General features: G+C 36.3%; 1 protein-coding gene across 1 annotated transcript; it reads right to left on the bottom strand.

The window, feature by feature from the left end:
- Positions 1-2,687: 2,687 nt before the first annotated feature.
- On the bottom strand, positions 2,688-20,870 carry LOC128993409 (alanine--tRNA ligase, mitochondrial). Its single transcript, XM_054417300.1, has 16 exons — positions 20,508-20,870; positions 18,301-18,474; positions 16,634-16,782; positions 14,572-14,763; positions 13,732-13,876; positions 13,095-13,231; positions 11,668-11,821; positions 11,044-11,217; positions 9,417-9,498; positions 8,468-8,909; positions 7,591-7,799; positions 6,462-6,642; positions 5,266-5,476; positions 4,668-4,810; positions 3,933-4,140; positions 2,688-2,898 (listed from the first exon to the last, which is right to left on the bottom strand). The coding sequence occupies exons 1-16, from the start codon at positions 20,709-20,711 to the stop codon at positions 2,692-2,694; spliced, it is 3,012 nt and encodes a 1,003-aa protein (XP_054273275.1). The 5' UTR covers positions 20,712-20,870; the 3' UTR covers positions 2,688-2,691.
- Between the last annotated feature and the right edge of the window lie 362 nt (positions 20,871-21,232).

Genomic DNA, 21,232 nt, shown 5'->3' with positions numbered 1-21,232 from the left:
TATTAGATCAATATTTTAAAGTGTTTAATGTTATTTCCTTAATAAACATGAAACGTGTAGAAATTTATACTTTTTCAAGTCGTCTTTTTAGCCCTGTGAACATTTTCCTTGATAAAGATTTTATTTTTGCTTCAACACTGTCTTGCACTCGAATTGAATAGTAAAACAACATTCTGAATATGTTTCAAAATCGAGCTCTCACAAATCAATCCAAGACTATTGGATGGTAAGTTAGGCCTTTAGAGTTTAGACACTTGTATGTGACTGCCAATAGGATTCATATTGTTTTGTAAAACCAATTTTATAATTTTACAAGTAGTTTGTTAATGTAGATAAAAGCTGTTACAAATTTTTTTCCAAAATCTGAGGGTCACCATTATTATTTTAACAACTAGTTTTGAGCATCTCTTAAGGCCGGTCTACACGCAAGGATTTCGCGAACGTTTTATCTGCGCAGGTAAAACGTTGCAGTCAAGTCGTTGCAAAGAAATGCGTCCACACGGTACAGGTTTCAGCACCAACTTTTAGCGCAGTTTTGTGATAACTTTCAGTGTATGTGCATGTACATATCATGGAAGATGTGTTTCTGCTGGCAATTTCTGCAGCCAGTGTTACAAGTAAGCAAAGAAATAAGTCTGAGAGACGACGGCGCTCGTATGGTCAAGACGTTTGTTACTAAAAAGACGACAAACTTCATAATAGTTTCTCTGTTCACGTTTGAAACTACTGCTTTGTATTTATCAAAAGTATCTAAGTATTTTTTCTTATCACAGTCACTATATTCCTTACTATTGACCCTCCATAAATTAAGGACACTTCTGGACAGTTCGATGAATTCAACAATAAAATCACGGGAACATTGGCGAAGATCTGCGATCGTAATTAAAAACCACACTTATACCTCTGACAGCACGTGAGGACAACACTGCATACTGGGGTTTTGAGCGTGAAGACGGAGTTGAAACGGATGACAGTGTCCACACGCAACGACTTGTCTGAAAACGTTGTCAAAACTATGCTCTCAGCAATAGTTTTATCGCTCCGTCTTCCGTCTCCGCGCAGTTCTCAAAAATGCACAGTTTTGCGGTACACACGCAACGATTTGACTGCAACGATTTACTTGCGCAGGTAAAACGTACGGTAAATCCTTGCGTGTAGACCGGCCTTTAAATTTCAGTTGTAGCTTTGACTATTACAATAGTCAATGGTTGTAGCCAGTTTAAGAAAATAACCAATGGATAAGTTTGATTTACGACCTACAGGGGAGCACTGATGTAGATTAAACTGATTACCGGTACTGATTTCTTTTGGAAATTCTAACTTAATGACCAAGCTTAACTGAAAAGAGTACTAATTGACTTGTTGACTTAAGCATTTTTTGTGTCAGATCAACGTAATAGTTAAAACAAAAATATAATTTCAAAATAGCATAGCACAATCTGTGAATGGCTCATTCAACTAAGTTTCTACTGAATTAAGTTTCCTATAGATGTCCATATAAGGATATCTACTTCAGTATCCAAAACTCAATGGTGTTACTAAATGGAGAAGGAAACACAAGAAATGTTCCTACTACATCTGTGCCACTTTTGAACACAGATACTGAACACTTTAACTTGTTCGCTACTGCAATAGTACGAAATTTTTCATTCACGTGGACCAGCGACGCATATATGCGTCGGCTAGTCACATTAAAATAGACTGCCGTCGCATATTTGCGTCGTGGTTCTAATGTTATTAAAATGTTTATATCTTTGTAACGGTCTATTTGAAGGCACTGAATTCCCTGCAATGGTCTACAGAGATGTCTGACGCACAACTGCGTTGCTTGGTCTGTGGATATGATGATTGGTGACGTCATATGATAGTTGGAAAAACTGGTCTTTACTTTTCTGCATCACTGTATGTATGTATGCAATATGTATGCTGCATTATCCTATGCAGCTTTTATATTTGTTCAGTTATAAACTGTTCTTGATCAATATGTTTTTTATTTTACTTACTTTCACCTCAAAACACAAAAAAATGAACTGTCACATATATGCGACATTTGGTCTATTTCAAGAAAACTATGATAACTATTGTCTTCGCTGTAGACCGGGCGTCGCAAATATGCGACATTACAAAAGGTTATTAATAATACAAAAAAACAAGAATAGATTATTTACAAACACGATTGTAGCGTATTACAATGTAATTGATCACTGTTTTACAGGTTTTCGCCCGTGGTCTGTGTGTACTGTTATCCAAGTGACAGCCGGTCTGTGTGTAAGATTCAAATGTATACCTCGGTCTGTGGCAATGACCGCGGCGTCGCATATATGCGATGCTCAGTAGCGGACGTGTTAATAAAGGATGTAACACAGAACACAAGGGCCTATTTATTAGGATTTTTAGAGGGGATAGGAAAAAGTCCAGACTGGCTCAAGAAACACAAAACATTAGAATATTTTACTGTCACTGAGCATTTTCAAATAAGGAAGAGAGAGGCCTAAAAACTGTGACTTTAACGAGTACTCATAACTCTGGCTTAGTTGGTAGCGTGACAGACTACGAATCAAAGAAAGCAATGTCATGACTTGTGCCCTAAGCTTATGTAGACGGGCAAATGTGAGAAAGGGCCACCAAGCTAATAAAAAACATAACAAAATTTAAAGTGAGGAGTCAGGAATAGACGAAAAACCAAACCACTTAGCTAAACAATTTATTGGCCTGTTGTTCAGCGGCTTCAACCGCTCTTCTGACTGTCTCGTGTAGTCTAGACCCGGAGACACGTAGGGGACGGAGGTTGTAGATCAGTCGAGGGTCTTGACCACGAGGGGTGTCTCCACTACCTCTGATTGCCTCCACCACTGAACTCATCCACTTCTCTGCTGATACGTCTTGTGCTGCCTTCACCTGGACAATACAGTGATTTACAATGTTAAGAAGTGATTATGTTTAGGGACAAGGGACGGATAGCTTACTAACTATAGCCTAGGACATCAGGAGATTAGGGTGTGCAATGAACGATTTTGTGATAATATAATTATGGTTGGTAAAATCAAGAAATTATGAATCAAAATCTTAAAAAAATCAAGTTTCGATATGTATAATTTGTATAAAGTAAATTTTGCAGCAACTCCTGTGTAAAATGATTATTCAGTGCATTTTAATGTATTCTAAAACTAATATTTAATTTTAACTGGCTCTTGTTATAGTGGCGATATTCAAAAAATGTATAGTGATTGCTACATGTTGCTGGATTGCAGCTCTTTAAAATTATTTAAACATATTGAGAAAGTTTTTTAAACTTAAAACATCTCTGTTCAGATTAGGGGTAGAGTCAGTTGCATCAAATTCACCCAAATGAGTCAAAGAGGGTTAGGTTAATCCAGGCTTTTTACTTAAATATATTTGTCCCAAGTAAACCCCAAAAACTGGAGTGATAGCCTACTGGGAATCACTCAAGTAAACTGTTTTTTTTTTTTTTTTTTTTTTTTTTTTTTAAGTTTGTAACAACAACAAAAAAGATGATAACATAACAACCTAGAAGCGATTTGTCAATGGGCTATGAATTAACGATGCTGTGTAACAAAAGATTGACGTTAGGTAGTAGAGAAAACAGGGTATAGCACATTCCTTCAACAACAATTTACCAAAAATAGATAAAAAAAAACTGAAATACATTTAGCATAGAAATACAAATAAAAAAAATCATTAGAATGAAATTTCACTCAAAGTAGACCATAGGCCTGGGCAACATACAGGCCTACTCACATCCTTACAATCCCCTTGGGCTATGACCTGCAGAAGTACAAAATTTGGATGAGAACATTTTATATATTGATTGGTCTCAACCTCAACTCAAGGGTCTCAAAGTGTTCAACTTAACTACTTTTTTGAGCTTGTTAATATTTTTGTAAATATTTGAGAAATTACTTGAAACTTACCTTTGGCACACAACAGCGAGCTTTCAATTCCCCTTCAGCATAAGCAAAAATAATTACCGGCAAATGTGTCGGACACATTCTGGTGACTTTTTGTAGGGAAATCTTATCCAGATCTGATGTTGATTGTAGAAAGTGCACAAAGTATTTTCTATCGTAGTCAGAGGTAACTGTCTTTAGTACTTCCTTCATTTCCCTTTCAATCGATTGCCTAAAACCAGTAGCTATTGCAAGTACATTGTGGGTAGATTAGTTTCCAAAATTATTGGTAGTAGTATGTTAAACATAACAATACTGCAAGATTCAACAATTCATTTATTGGCTATAATTATTCGATGTATTGGTTGATCAAAGAACTATCAGTCAGAAGTATGGATGTGGCTGGGTTTAAAACCTCAGTGAAGGAAAAACATCAAAATAGGCCTATTTACACATTCAAAGAATTAGATGACATGCCACTTTTTTAACTCGTCGCCATCTCAGTTCACTTTTTAAATTAAATTTGACGCAGTGTATCCGGAATCCCGGTCAGAGACGAAGCCTTCAAGTATTCAAGTATCAAATACATTTTGTTCAGACAAAGCGGTGAAGCACGCTTTCGCAAGTAAATCGGTCATACATAAGCAGCTGTCCAAAACAAACAAATCCGAATGAAACAAAATCAACTTAAACAACTTTTATAAAACTCTGGCAAACTATGAAACTATTTTGTAACCCTTCTTGAATTAAATAACTTACCTTAGACTCTCTCTAGCTTGTTCCTTCAACTCTTTTGAAGCTGCTTCCAGTTCTGCTGCTCCTTTTATTCTTACATCGTATGGCACCATGTCTTCAGATACTTTTTGTTTTAACGATTGCAAGGAACGATTTAAAGCTTCCAACTGAAATCATGTTATATTTATTCACATCTATTCATCAGCTGTTTACCTGTCCAAGAAATATAAGAATGAGATTTTGATGTTTTTCTGGTAGGATAAGATCTCGATTATCCGACCCAAACTAATAAAATCAGACCAAACTAAAAATCATTAGATAAATTAAGTTTCTCTATTGTCGAATATAAAGTGCATGTGCATCAGACCAAACTAAAAATCATTAGATAAATTAAGTTTCTCTATTGTGAAGGGACAACAAGCCTGTCTGTAATGTCTTCATCTCAGGTCAATGACCTTATACCGACCCCACGCAACCCCTCATTGCACACATTTCCTTTTCTCTTTGTCGATTTCAAAATCACTAGGATACATTTCAATCTTTTAAATTTTCAGGTTAGGTTGTTTTAAATTGAAATTTTGGTTGAAACTGTTTTGTTGAGAGAAGTTCCACAATTTCATACCTGCTGATTGTCATGGCTCCCAGCCTTGATGGTTTGTCGCAGTGAACCAATCATATCCAGTATCCTTTGTCCTTCTTCTCTTGCGTTGACAGCAGCCTTGCCCGTCAATGCTGTCACAGTCTTCACTCCTGACCCTGAGCTTCTAACGCTGCACAGGCAGAAGTGGCCGATGTCTGCCGTGTTGGCAACATGTGTGCCACAACATGGCTCCCTGCAACATCACTGGGCTTGGTAAGGTGGCAGCACTGGAGATAACAGTTTGAGAAAACAGGAATTCTTAAAATTGGCAAAAATAACTGAATTGATTTGTATTACTGCTAGCCTAGTGGTCGGGGGAGCTAGCTGGTCTAGTGGTTAGAGCGCGGGATTCCAGTTCCTGGGGTCCCGGGTTCAAATCCCGCCAAATCACCAATGGATTTTATCTAAGTGATAATGCTGTAACCACCTAGGTCTAGCCTGAAGTAATGTGAAAAACGATTCAGGGCTCATAGCTAGCGTCCTAAAAAAAGCCTAGTGGTTAACGACTTGGACTTCGTTACGAGGGGGACTGGTTCAATTACCAGCATTTTCAAAAAAGTTATGGGTTTGGACCACTTTTCCTTAAAAGCAATCCAGATTAAGTTGTTAGAAAATGCCACTGGCGTAGACCCCACAAAAAGAAGAGTTAATAAATGCCGTATGGTTTGGAAGAGGTAAGATTACAAATGATATATGAGAAAAATCATACCGTACTTATTAGTGTTCCACCATCTAGTATACATTATTTGTAGCATTAATGGTGACATTTTTCATAACGAAGGCAAAAAGCAAGTTTTCACGATGTTTTGGGATCTGGAATCTGATCCTAGCCTCAAGTGAGAAAGTTAAAAGAAAACAAGACTAATATACACAAACCAACAAAGGATAGAAAATCACAAAAGAATAACTACACAGAACTGTTGTTAAAACAAGGAAAAATATCTGGAAGAAAAAGGCCTACAGAGATTTATGAGTTTGTTGTAGCTATCCAAACAACTCAACAATGCTGTTGTTGCTATCACTTGTAGTTATTTCTGATTTATATTGTACTGCTATTTGCTTAGTATCTTGCCATATCTCTTCTAGTAATTTCTTTAATGTATTGCCAATTTGTCACTGAGAGTCAAATAATAAATAACCCTCACTTTTAGAGTGGTTATATTCACACAGACACTTACTTGGAGACAAACTCCTCCCCTATGATCTGAATGAGATGTATGTCTTGTGAGGGATAAGTCTCTCCAGGCAGCAAGGTGACATCATCCAGGGACATCAGCTGACTGCTGCTAACAGATGTTCTGGAGACAGGCAACCCAGCTGATACTACGGCCTGAACTCTTCTATCTACCTCTAGCATGTCTGTAAAATCATCATGATTGGACTGTGAATAAAATTTTCTACAGCAGAATAGATGTTTTAAATCCACTGTTGATTGTTTTAGATGGCTAGTTTCCAATCTTTATTGCTACTTTTAAAACCTGACTGTCAAATTGTTGAACGACATGACAAGTAAATAAAGTAATACTAAGACTAGATTGTGAGTGAGCTAATCACTTGTCAGAATAAACTAAATAAAAGTGAAAGAGAGGTCATTTCTATGATAAAACACCTTATGATGTAACAGAGATTGAATTTATTTTTTAAATTTACTGGGACATTGAATAGCTTTAATTAATACGTTTGCTGCGGCACGTCAAATAGCGGGCGTATCCCCAGTGCGGCACAGCCTTTAGCGTCGAGCAAACCCGATTGCCACGTGTGATTGGCTTTCCAATTTTGGTCTGACGAATAGCAAATAACGTGCGGGGATGTCCTGCTTTACAATGAGTTGACGTAGTTCGCTAAACACCCACAGATAGCAGCACTGCTTGGAACGTAGCCGGTCCCATTGGAATTGTATTGCCAAATGGAGGGAAAAAGACGGGACAAAAAGAAGACTTTTGAGATTGCCAGACAGGGATTTTACGGGGAAATTTACTACCAGCCTACACCACAACAAAATGCAAGTCACATACTATACGCTAACGTGATAAAGGTCCGCTTTCGGCCGACACTAGAGCAAAAACGAAGACATACAAAAGGCATTGCCGAGCATTCCCGATGGGGTACGGACGCACCGTACGGGGGCCAAGCGCCGTACCCGATCGGGAACCTTTCCTAGTCCTTTTCCAAAAACTAATTTGACAATTTTTCAAAATAACTCAATTGATGAATAGGAAATTGAAAAACTTCTACTTTTTGGTGTTGTAGTTGAAAAAATGTGAATATAGAAAAAAATCTTTCCAAACATTATGAAACATTACCAACCAGAACTAGTGACCTGCTGTCCATAAGTAGAGAAGCTTAAGGTAAGTTGTCGTTCCGTCACACTGCTCCCCTTCTGATTGGGTGCTACGTACATCTGCCGCAACATAGCGTTGAGGCAGTGTGTGGCCGTGTGGTTACACATGTTGGCAACCCTGCGAGTCTCCGTCACACTCACACGCACCTTGGAGCCTGGCACCAGGTTGGCAGTACTGCACAGTGCACATAAAACCTCAGTGGTAAACACATGTGATTATGGTTGTTTTGTCAAACTGTGGTGTTGATGAGCTTCAAGAACAACTGTTTTTACTTTTTGTTGAGCCAGAGATTAAATTTTAGAAATCTTTGCTTGCTGATCGACATAGGACTACCACGGTTTTACAATTGTCCTTGATAGTGTTAGAGAGGACCTATTATTACTTCGGTAACCTGCGTAAAATTTCCTTTACCTTTGGTCATTGCCTCAAACCCAACTCATGAACGACCATAGTCCTGTACACTTACCTACTAAACATTGTCAGAACTGTGCAAATGTTAATAACTCCTTCTACCTTACCTAATTTTCTGCTAATTTTCACTTAAATACTTTCGCGTTTGTCAAATAGTGGTGGACTTTAATAGCAGCTTACGTCTTAGACCCCATCTAATTATTTGTCTCATATTTGGCAGTGAGCGTTAATTTTCCTTCACTTAATTTTTGGGTGACAAGATCAGTATTGCATACGGGTAGAATCCAGCGACAATATTAGTGGATAAAGTAAAGAAAATCTCTTGTCGGATTTGAGCTAGCTCGCTTACTTGGAAGCTTGATGGAAACTCTTAATTTACGATCAACCCTTGTAATTAATGGCTGAGTAAACTATTTCGACTATAAACTTACCTGACGTTATTCCTGATACACCCTAGGTGCAGCAGGTACCCCTCACAATTCAGCACACTGTCACACTCCAATATCCAGCCTTCTCCCGTTATCACACCCGTATCTGACTGCTGACCTCCGGCCTCATGGTACAAACAAGTCCTGTCTAATACCACGGCCACTCTCTCCCCCTCCGTCACTCTCTCCCCCTCCACCACTTTCCCCTCTCTCAGCACTGCTTGAACTGTCGCTTCAACCTCAGGAAACACATAAGTCACACCATCACTCTTTGTCCGGTCGTAATTATACTTGGCACTATCGTCTGTCACTGCGAAGTTACGTTTTAACTCATCTAAACACTGCTTGGTAAGAAACTCTGAATCTCTTTTGTTCGCTAAAGTGAGAGTTTTCTCCTTAGCTTCAGCTAGTTTGGCGTTGAAGTCGTTCTCGCTGAATTGTAAACCTGAAAGGATATCAACATTTTTAGTAAAAAAAAATAGTAAATTATTTAACAATATATACATTTTTTGTTTTTAAAGGTCTATGTTTATAGCTTTGTTCGGAAAGTAAATTAAAGTAAAACCCAACATAAAACTTTGAAAAATATTTATTTCTTATCTTGAAAAGACATAATGGGAGTTTGTAAACATATGGGAATGGAAGTTAACTATTTAAACCAGTTATAGCCAGTTTTGACTCAAAAGATAATATGGTTAAATGAGCCTCTTTTTAACACCTTAAGACATAGTACCGGGCAATGATTTACCAAAATTATTTTTTGTGTTAAATTTGGTTTATTTGTTAACTCAATATATATGTTAAATTAAAACAATACAGTAAAATCGTAAACACATTTTATCTGTGCTATATCTGTAGTTAAACACGTTATGTAAAAGTTTTATTAGAATAATTTTCCAAAAACCCAAAAACTTATTCATAATACAAGAGCCTACGTCAATATCAAATTTACCAAGTGCTTGACAAAGTTCCTCAATGAGTTCTGGATGCAAACCATGAGTATCAAAGAGTCTATAGGACAAATCCCCAAGCACCTGAAACATATATTTTTCTATAGCTTCCAGGCTGGCTAAGTAGCTGTTGTTATTACCAATTGCAATAACAATTAACAATTGAGGGATGCCTTGTATAGCTTTGTTATTGACTACGACCAGCTGTTTCCTTAGTCAGCACCATCTATTGAAAGCCCAAAAGATCAAGGATAGCTTGATTAAACCCATGTAGCACAGATGGTTGGGCAAACGTTGGCCAACTGTGGGACAGTTGGTCGATGGTTGGTTGGAGCTTCCACAACCAACCAACCGTTGTCCAACTGTATATCTCGTAGTTGGGCCAACCAATATTTACAACTGTGGACCAACATCGGTTCATTGTTAATGAAATACATTAATATGCATTGTTGGGTATCATACATCAAGCCAACCGTTGTCCAACCGTTTTTCACTCCGTTGGACCAACAAAAGATACTTTTGTTGGACCAACGATGGTCCATAGTTGAGTTTACACGACTTTCATTCTCTGGGTCTAGCTTTCACAACATAATTATAATAAAATATCTGGTTTTACAATACCTTTATCAGTTCCAAAAGTTTCCAAAAGTTTTTGGAACTGATAAAGGTATTGTAAAACCAGATATTTTATATATTACAGTTCCGGGGCTACAACAATGAATTTTAATAATTATAATAATGCAAATATTTTTTAAATTAATATTCTTTAACTTATTTGCAACAATTTAAGGGGAAAGAGTAATTAATCATATAACAGTCAATTATAATAGCATTAATAATCTAACGGTAATTAATTAATCTATATTCAAATACCAGTATCCTCTCTAACTCCAAAAAAAAAATAACTACTTATGATGCCTTAACAGATTAACAGAATCATATTATACTGTGTAGTATCAAAAATGTTTGAAGTATTGCGACCATTGCAACTGTCGGCTACTCTTTCACCACTTGAAAACTCTCTAAATCAACAATCACAGATAGCTCAGTGGTAAGGTAAGAGGCTCATAAGTCGAAGGACCCGGGTTCGAGACCCGTCTGGGCCAAAAAATTTTGTTCCAGCTTTTTTTCAAAATTTGTTTTTATGAACTATTTAATCAATTTACTCAACTAATAATTATGCTTTTCGTACTAAATCTTTATTATTTTGTGTGAAATAATTTTGGTTGGGCCATTGTTGGACAAAGGTTGGCTGGAAAACAGTTTAAAGAGGTGACATTTCTACCGTTGGCCAACTGTGTGGCTCCACAATTTACCAACGTTGGCCCAACCATCTGTGCTACATGGGAAGGCTTAAATTAAAGATGTTAAAAAACTTTCATTACCATTTACTAACATTAATTTGTCGTAAAATAAGGTCTTGAGAACCAAAAAGAAGATCGCCAATTTGCTAAGCCATTTAAGGCGACCCAGTGAAGATTCAATCCACCTACTTGGAAGAGCAACCAAAAGGCAATCATTGACTATGTGATCCATAATCCAAATCCGCATAACAGCTACATGACGTATTATCTGTCAATTTTAACCTCCAATAGGCTAATTAGATTTAACCTAGGGAGAAAATGATACCTCAGTATCTTTGATGGCTGAGAGCTCGTTGTACGCAGCCAACATGCCCGGCGCATCGACATCCTGCAGTGGCACCAGACGAGAGTCCCGCAGCACCAGAGAGTGCCACTTCTGCGCCGCAGAGTCTCGCACACTACGCAGCAACTGCCATTCATGTTCTACTACCAGGTGTACCTAGATTAGGAAAACAAATTAAGACTACGTTGGATTTTTCAAAGCATAAACTGCATAGGTATTTATGGCTGTGGTATTTTAACAGCAATTTAAAGGAAAATTATATATAAAATGAAATTTACCACAGGTTTTTTTTTACAGATTGCTAGTCTAATAGTTACTCAACCACAGAGCTAGTTAACTCGTAACATAAGATTTTCTGTTTAATAACTAGTCAATTTGCCCTTTGTAATCAAGTCTTGGTTGAGTTTTGTAGTGGTCTCAGGAATAGAACAAAAATAGTTTGATTACGAACTATTATATCACATCTTTGATTAAATTGAATTACATCAAGATTCAAATAATATGTTTGAAATGTGATATTTATTGACATTTTACCATAAAAAAATAAGAAACTCCTATGTCATATATTGAAAAGAATAAGAAATCAAATGATAACTATGCCAATACCTTTCTCAAGTTCTTTCCAGTCTCCGGATATGTGTGTGAAAGAAGTTCAGAGACGCGGCTACAAGATTCTTTCATCAACTTCACTGGGTCTTTCACCTTGAATGAGCTTTCAGCCACTGAGAGTGCTTTCCTGATAACTCTCCTTAGTTTATGACTGCAAATAAGAAAACCGTAAATGTTTGCATAAAAGAAAGAATTTTTGCACGTTTAAAATTGATCAACACACTAAAACCATTTATGAGTTATGAAAGGTTGGTATCACAGTGCAATTGTGTGTCCCAAATATGAATGAAGGATAAATGTAGAATGAAGTGAGATGGAAGATAGTATTGGCGTAGTGGCGTGAGAATGAGTGGGAACGGTGTTCTGACTATGCTTTTTCCAGAATCCTAAATATCAGTAGGCGACCTGTTTTTTTCCAAGATGGTGGTGAGTGTTTTTGCACTGGATAACTATGCCACTGGAGGATAGTTTTAATGCTCGAGAAGTTTTCAATTCAATCCTGAAAAGGCAGTAGCTGCTTGATCCTACCATCCTTGAACATTGGGCAAGGAAAATAATAAATGCTCCTAAGAAACAGCTAATCCTAATGATTAACAAGGTTGAACAGACCATGTCACAATACTCTACATTTACCCAACATTAAATTCAATTTATTTAGCAAGGACAATTTATTAAAAACCCAATGATTAAAAAACACAACTGGTCCACTTTTGAACAACCCAGGGTGTCTAGTTTGCTTCAATTTTAAAATTGAAAACTGATTCCAGACTTTTCACGACTAGTTTTTTCAACAATTAGTGATGTGTTGATACCAAAATGTATCAATTCACAATTTTTTGATACCGATACCAATTTTAATAGTTAAACCAGATTTTTGAAATAATTTGGTTATAACTACCCCTGTCTTTATGTCATAAAGAAAAAGAACTATTCAGATCGTGGGGAGTTTTTCAAGTAAAGAAAAACATGCAGCAATAAAAATTCTAAATAGCCAATTTGGAGATTTTGGGTTGTGAAAATTTTTTGCGAGTGTGTAGACATCATCATTGACTCAGGCGGTCACAGAAACGCCATCGTAGTCGTCCACGATCGCAGCAAAATCGTGAACATCTTCCGCGGCCTTGTAGACATCACGTCTTGCGCGGTCACGGAAGCGTGATCGTCGTATCGTGCGATTGCAGCAAAATGATGAAAATTTCCGACTTTGATGTCAAAACAAAGTATAAATCCCAACTTTACTATACCATTTTGAAATTCAATACTAATTCCCAACTTTCCCGTTTTTCCCAACTACTAGACCCTGCAACCATAAACCATTCACTTTTTTCAGAACTTATTATTGATAAAGGTACTAATTTTGTATCTAAACTAGCGAAACAAACAAGTATTTAACAATGTTTTACAACAGTTTAATTTTGACTTACTTGTTGTCAGGATACATGTTATCAGATATTGCCACAGTGGCCATTCGACTATGGTCTGCCAGGATTCTGTATGCTGTGTCTAAACCAAGTTCATCTTGTTGTCCGAACCTTCCAGCATAAGGTGGCGCTTTACTTACCTAAAACATTCATAAAAAAAAACACCAAAAACATAAAGGGTAGGACAAAAAGTTTTGATTGAAAAGAATTTTTAACATGTTAATGACACTAAGATGGTTTCCCCCTTCTGTTAAGATTGCATTTATTCTGGGTTTTCTCTTGTAATGCTTAAGTTTAAGAGGAGACCTAAATCAGCCAAAGCATTATCCCCGCTTCACTAAGTTTAAAACCATTTCTCAAATGTAAATATATTACAAATATATATATTTCACTTCTAATCAAAATTGACTACTGCTTTTTAATTGTAGAAACGATTTGTATTTGTTTAAGGGATTATGTTTTTCCCCCAAAGATTGTTGAAAGGATTATTAACAAACCAATGTCTATGAAACTTTTCTAACAAATATATAAGTTTAATTTTATTGGGATGAAATCGCATGTATTCACATTTTACTAGCTTTTGGAATCTCACTAGCTAAAAATAATTACACTGTAAAATAGTAAAATTCTTCTAACAAACCTTGGATATACTACTAAACAGAGGTACGAAAAGGTCTGTATCGTAGTTCGACATCTTGTTTTGGAGAAGAGCTACAAGTCGCTCAAATCCCATTCCAGTGTCGACATGGTGCATTGGTAGCTGACTCAGGCTTCCATCTTCGTTCCTGGAACACACATTAAATTTAAGTCAAATTGAAGTCTTTCATGGAATTTTGCAGGTAAAATGACAAAATCGTAATGTTGAGCTGTTTGGCTAATGAGTGCAATTTTGCCGTAATCCTTTAAAAGTTTTTCTATAAAAAGGTTAGTTTGACAACCTTTCAATATTGAACACTTTTATGGCCTGAAATCACAGAGAAGGTACAAAAAATAATCCCATTTTTACCTTAACCATGATCTAAGTAGTTCTTTGCCTCATAGAATCGTGCAGAATGAGTCAGACTAATGGACTATAGCACAAAAATATTTATTGAAATATAATGGTGGTGTTTGTCTTGTGAATAGTGTTCTTTGGGTTCTACTCTAAAGGAACTTAAGGGTCATTGACTTTGGGTTTTCTTCTTCAGACGTGTAGCAGATATTTTACATGTTTTTTCCTGCCTCCCTTATCTTATAGATCTATAAGATTTCATGCTATAGAAATCTGCCAGACCTAATTGTGACGGCACTCCAACTCTTGATCTACAGTTTGTCTTCCAACCAGTAAGACAATGCATCGCTCAGACATTGACCACACGTTGAAACAGAATTTCCCAAGTTTTAAACTTGACTTGCAACATTTCTCTTGGAAGTTTTCAATCTGCTTTGTTTAGAGTTACACTAAGAAAAATAAGGTCTAGGTTTGAGTTATTGCACTCACCTGTTGAACTGAATGAAAACGAGGTTCCAAAGTTCAGTGACGTCGCTGAAACCTTGGTTGACCTTTGCAGCCACGTCTCGGCCGCCGACAAGGTCCACATGGATCTCGGAACAAGGCCCGCATGGACCCGTGCGACCCATCTCCCAGAAATTGTCCTTCACACCAAATCCTAATATGTGACTTGGATCAACCCTGAAAAAAGTTTTTTAGAGTGAAACGAGTATAAAATATGTTGTACTTATTTGTAGGTTAACAGACAGAGGCAATAATATGTCTTAAAAACCCTGAGAAAGTAGCACAATACTGTGGTTGTACAACGTTGAACTTTGTTTTACAGGAGGCAGGGCCGGATTTCCCAATAGGCCCGGGCCTATGGGAGCAAGATCCCAGAGAGCGCACGACCGGGAGTTTTTTTTTTTTTATACCTAGGCTATCTAAAAATATAAATAAATAGTCATAGTTGATTAAAAAATCTCCAAAGCATTGTGATTCTGAGGTTCATAAGAAGAAATAATTGTTAGGAAATTTAAACTATTTTTTAGAATTACACATCAATTTCGTTACAAAACTGGTAACGAACATTGGTTATACGGGAGTAGGCTGTAGGGATGTTGACGTTGACGAGCGCCCGAGCGGTACGCATGCACATCGTATTCCCACTGCACTGCCATTATGCTGGCTCGGGCTTGGCACTACTGATCAGAGTGATAAGGGGCGCATGCGTACTAGACATTGTTACCACCCTCACCTCACAAAACAAAAGTTACTAACTAATCTTTTGATTAGTTTACAACAATCTGCAGGATCAAGTTAAAATATATAATAAGTTGTGTTGAATATTAAAACAACGATGAATTTTTTTCCTTTAAAATATTAGTATATTTATAAACAAAAAAATATTAATCTCAGTTTGCATTTGATTTTAGAAAAATGCAATACCCTCCAAAGCACCATTAATGCTGTTATTTTCTCCTCAGACCTATTGATCGGTACGGTTAGCCGGGATATTGCTCTGTTTTGCTTTTTGAAATATAACCTAGATGCAGTACGACTATAGATTAAATATAACTCAAGTCGACTTCTTATACATTGCAAATTCAAACTTTTTCATGTCTAGTTCATGTTGTTGACACTGGACGTTAGTTTTGACGTAATGTTGTTTCTATTTTTTTAGGGTTAGTTCTATGATCTGTGTTTTAATTTCTTGTAAAATAAACAGGATACAACCTATTGTTGATGATTAGATCGTTTTATTTTGGATAAACTAGGTTAAAAAAATGGATAAAACATACTCCTTAAATAACAAGAATTGTTTTCAGCTAATCCAAAATGATGACAAATCTACTTAAGGAGTATGTTTAATCTATGGTATCACGTACTGTAATAATGGAGTTCATGTTTCTTGGGCCTGGAATTGGAATCAATGGCCATGTTTTTTTTTTTATTTGCAGGAATGCTCGTTGGGTTGAGTTGTTTTGTTTCAGTCCCACAGCCACAAACGTGAGCATTTATCAAAAGCATAAAATTGAAAAAAGTGTTCAAGACGGCATTTTGTTAAGGCTAAACAAGTCAATTCTAAAAAAAACTTGCAATGATTCCAACGAGGAGTGGTATTCAAGCAATTAATTTAGGCCTATGGGCATGATATAGTTTTTATAAAGGTTTGAAGGAAAGTAACTGTTACCAGACTAGGGGGCGGAAAATTGTTTGGGCTTAAGGGCGCAAAAACGCTAAATCCGGCCCTGACAGGAGGATTAAGGGTTAGTGTTAAGTACCGGTACCTAAAAGTATTTATGATTCTTTATCAGCATTGCACATGGGCGAATGTCCGCCTATTGGGTCCGATGATGATTGGAGTGTCCAGTCGAAATCGATCACCACTTAAAATCTTTTTATGTTTAACTAAATATATTATTACAAGTGTTAACAGTAACACAATGTTCTGACAATGTTCTGAGTTTCAGCTAAATAAAGTGAAAAAAAAAAACAGTAAGTGAAACTGTAACTTTAACTTCATATTTCATGACCATCATCTTTTTATGTTTTACTAGTAAATGCTAACCCGAGTGACAGCCATATTTCCCTGGTTTCCAGATCAGGTGGGATTCCCAGCCTATCACAGCCACTGAAGTACGTCACATACAGTCTCCGCGGATCTATAGAGTAGGGTGATGTTGTCAACAGAGTCCAGGCTAAATCGCAGGCTTCCCGCTAGAAATACCAATTGAAATATCACAAAAAACTGAAATATCACAGAATTCAAAATATTTAGAGGTACCTATGAAGTTTCAGGTCATGTCATGTTTATCTTCTTTTAGAGGGTTTAACTTGTTTCAACTAGCAATTTCTTTAGCAAGGGGTAGGAGGAGAGTTAATAATACAACGTGTCCCATACACCTATTTAACATTGTTAACATTAAGTTTAATAGTCACAAAAGTTAGCTTTATTTTTATACAAACAAAAAAATCCCTAACTAAATACATTTAATTAACAGGGATTTCACTTGTTTCGACATTCCTAACCAACCATTTTCTCTATAGGTATATATTATCATAGACAAATATAATAAATATATACTGTCAGCTGTGCTGCGGTTAGCATAAGTTTTGGCGTCCACCGCTAGGTTTGCCGTGTAGTTAGGGCGCACACCGCTGCAGTGTCTGCTGGTCACATACGGCTCCTGCGCTCCTCGCCTGCAGCGGTGTGCACCGTAACCTTCCTTTGACAGTCTATATTTATTCTATTTGTCTATGATTTTATTTGTCTATGTTTGATTTGATTTGATATTATTGAGATGGTTAAAAAGTATTTGGCTGATTAAAGTAATCGACCAGATTAGCTACGTACACTACTAGTGTCAAATTTTTTTTTATCGTCAATTATTTAACACACTTGAGTGCATATTTTACGCTAAATCTGATTGTATAATGAGAAGAATCATATATAAAACATACTCCCTTAGTAGATTTCCCATCCTTAGATGTCGTGTTTTGTTTACAATTTGTTTCTATTATTTTAGGGATAGTTTCTCATGATTTGTGCCTCACTGTTTGGTTATATAGCTAGTAGACAAGTTATTGTTTATGATTAAACTTAGATAGTTTTATTTGATTAAACAAGTTTTAAATTACCCTACTGAAATAGCAAGAAACGAATTGTTAACAAAACACGACTCTACAGTACACCGGACAGAACTAACAGTAAAATTGGCTTCAGCTGTTCCATAAGAATGGGAAATCTACTAAGGGTGACGTACGATGATTAATCATCTATAGAGAAAACCCCTCAATAGATATGTCCTATTTATGATTGCCAAAAGACTGTTTCCTAATTATTATAAATAAACAGTCATATGTTTTTTAAATTGTTTTGTCAATAACAGATAATAGTTTAGTGTGGTTTTTGTTGAATGAAATAAAGAAGATGGTTTTTGCTAACATTTATTTTGTCATTTTTTAATGTTTGTTATTAGTTAATCGTCCGTGATATCAAAGTAATTGAGTCCCGCACAGTGACAATATCAAGGAATTATGTTTTATCTATGGTAGAATGGAGTGGGATAGCCTGTTTAGCTTTGTTAGTGATTACAGGAACATTATTCAGCTAGACCCAGTTTTTGAATCGTCAAAAAGCTACGGTACTGAATTTTCTCAGGATTTAAATTATGAGTTTCTAAGTTAATTAATGAGGGATCACTATAACCATTCAGTTCCCCTTATACTAATCACCTTAAAGTAATCTCCAAAAGACCAGTTTCCCAACATTTCAAAGAACGTATGATGGTATGAATCCAATCCAACATCATTCAGGTCGTTGTGCTTCCCACCCACTCGGATGCACTTCTGAGAGTTTGCAGCTGTAGGACAGTGTGGTGGGATCTTATTCAGGAATACATCTTTAAACTGAAAAAAATTTGAGTTACTTACAGATTTTGATAGATCAGTTCAAATGAAAACCAGAAACAAACTATGTTTTCTTTATTATTTGCTAACCAAATGAACGTAATGGCAAAATCTGTTTTCAAACAGATGTGAATAACAACTTGGTTTTAGCGAAGAGCAGAGTCCTAAAGCAAACCATGTTAAAAATTACATTGTAGGACAACGTATTACACCATGCATTGGTTTATTAATAGTTAAAAATCTTACTAATATTATAAATATGAAAATTTGTGTGTTTGTTTGTATGTATGTTTGTTTGTTTGAAGTTCAATCACGCATTAACTACTGGTTGGATTGGGTTGAAATTTGGCATAATGATAGTTTACATTCCCGATTAACATATAGACATATTCTTATCTCATAAATCCTTTCGGGCTCTGCCCTAGTGGCTCTAGACTTTTCCATGTTAACCTTATGAGTATTCATATTTAAAAGGAATTAAAGAATTTTGCCAGCTGTTTCAACTACACAAGTTGGTTCTATGATATAGCATTAAAAGGTTGTAAGGTTTACCAAAAGGGTGCAGCACTATTAATTCTTTTTTAATTTACGACAACAGCTAATTTGAACCAAAAGCAGCAACAAAAACCTGTGAGAACATTATTTTTTTCGATTGTTCAGGTTCAGTGGTAGAACATTATGGCTACGTATTGTAGATGTGCCAAAACCAAATTTTCTTAGAACGTGTCCTCTCTCATTGCAAACGCAAAAAAAGAGTATAACTGCAATAAGCATTTTATACTTATACGCCAACCCCGTACGAAGGACGGGTACTCTGCTGGGTTACTAATTCAATTATAGGAGGCTAGTTCCCAGCAAGTATCAATTACTTACTGATGGACAAACAGGCAGAAATTATGTGACAAGCGGGTTTTGAATCTCATTGTATGAAAGATCATGCCCATTAAAATAACACACAGACAATGACTTTGAAAACTGTAAGTTAGCCTAATTTCTCATTCTAATATTAAGTCTGGTGTGCTTTTAGGTGTGCTAGTTTAATTTACACATGTGCTTTGCTCATTGGTTCAGTAGAGACTTGATAATTCAACCAAAACCATGCGTGACAATGTCAGATAACACAGAAAATCATGTATACCAATACAAAAACATACAATTTCTTTGTGATCAACCCCTTGAGACTTCCAAGTTTGTCTCCCATTCCAAGAGCTAGGCCTAACTCACTTTCTTTACATTTTGAATCCTTCATTAATATTTTAAAATGTGGCAAAGTAAATATACCGTACTAGTAAGTTACTGTTAAATATATCCAAGCTATAGCTTACACATCTACTCGGCCACAAGTTTCGGTTCACACAACCAATAAGACTTTTGACACGCATCACAGGCTTGTAACTTAAGACTACGAGTCAAATGCTCAAATTTGCCTAAAGATCAAATTTTGCCTAAAGATCAATAAATGTCTTATGTCTTATGACTATGTGGCTTAAAGTACAGTAAATTGTAGGTCCGTAAAGCCAAGCGCATATTTTCCAAGGGCAGTAAGGGGTATCAAAAGGGTCATCTTGACTCATCCACTACAGTGTTTACAGTCATTCTCATACTGACACAGAAATAATGCAGTTACAGTACTGAATTGTCCATAGGGAGGGTTAGTTAACCAATGGTTGAAAAACATGAAAGGCTTTCAGATAAGATTGTCTTTAGTTACCTACCTAGTACACAAAGATGACAAATCTGTAATGGTATGGAATTATGATATTTTTTTAAATCTACATTACAATATATAATTTGTTTTACTACTAGAAAACCTTCAGGGTACACTTCCATCTGTCGGCACAAACAATCGAATGAGTAATATTGATCGATATATCGTTCGGTTAGTTAGGTAAGGTTAACCTAGCCTAACTAACCAAACGATATATCGAATTAAACAATCGAACAATCAATATAACTCATTCGGTTGTTTGTGCCAACAGATAGGCCTATGGAAGTGTACCCAACCTTCACAGAAAAATGGTTTCAATACTGACCTGGTTCATTCCAGCATTGATAAATGCTATGGTTTTATCATTAAGAGGAACAATAGGGCTTGACCTGATAAAGGTGTGAGAATGTTCGGAGATGAAAAAGTCCAGAAACCTTTTTCGAACATCATAGCTTGAAAGAAATCTCTGAGGCTGGGCACGTTGATGTATTAAATGTCTAAAGCTAAGACTTGTTTTAGTGAAGATCATGACTTTTTACTAAGTAACTTAAGATTCATTCAACCACGCTGGTTTTTGACGAATAATCTAAAATAATTTACATTGAGAGATGTAAACAAAAATGCCGAACATAACCAACCTAGACCTGTAAAATCTTGGTGTTTGTTTTTGTTGTTTCTTTCTTGGTTTCAAAGCAAAATAGCAGACGATGAAAGTAAAATCAGATGTACGAAAAAATATATGCTACAAAGCAAGAACACCAGCAGAAGAGAAACAAATAGACACAAATTTCCCTTAATATTCACTAAGTTAAAATTCTTATGGAAACCATAGATAAAACAGAAACAAAGAAAAAATGGCTAAGCTCAATATCAATATCAACTAATTGTTTAAATTATGACTAGTAGTACGCTTATTCTGCGCGTAACAGGATGAGTGAACATGAGCGCAATAATGAAAGAGTCCACCCACACCTAGCACACTTACCGGTGTCACTGGTGTACACAATAATGTTATTTGTATGGGCAAATCAACCCATGAGTCGGGGCAAA

This window comes from Macrosteles quadrilineatus, unplaced genomic scaffold (genome assembly GCF_028750875.1).
Source record: "Macrosteles quadrilineatus isolate MER2022 unplaced genomic scaffold, UCM_ALF_1.0 Scaffold_4__1_contigs__length_99947679, whole genome shotgun sequence".
NCBI classification, from domain to species: domain Eukaryota; kingdom Metazoa; phylum Arthropoda; class Insecta; order Hemiptera; family Cicadellidae; genus Macrosteles; species Macrosteles quadrilineatus.
Note: the sequence above shows the minus strand (reverse complement) of the source record. Positions and strands in the feature narration are given on the sequence as shown.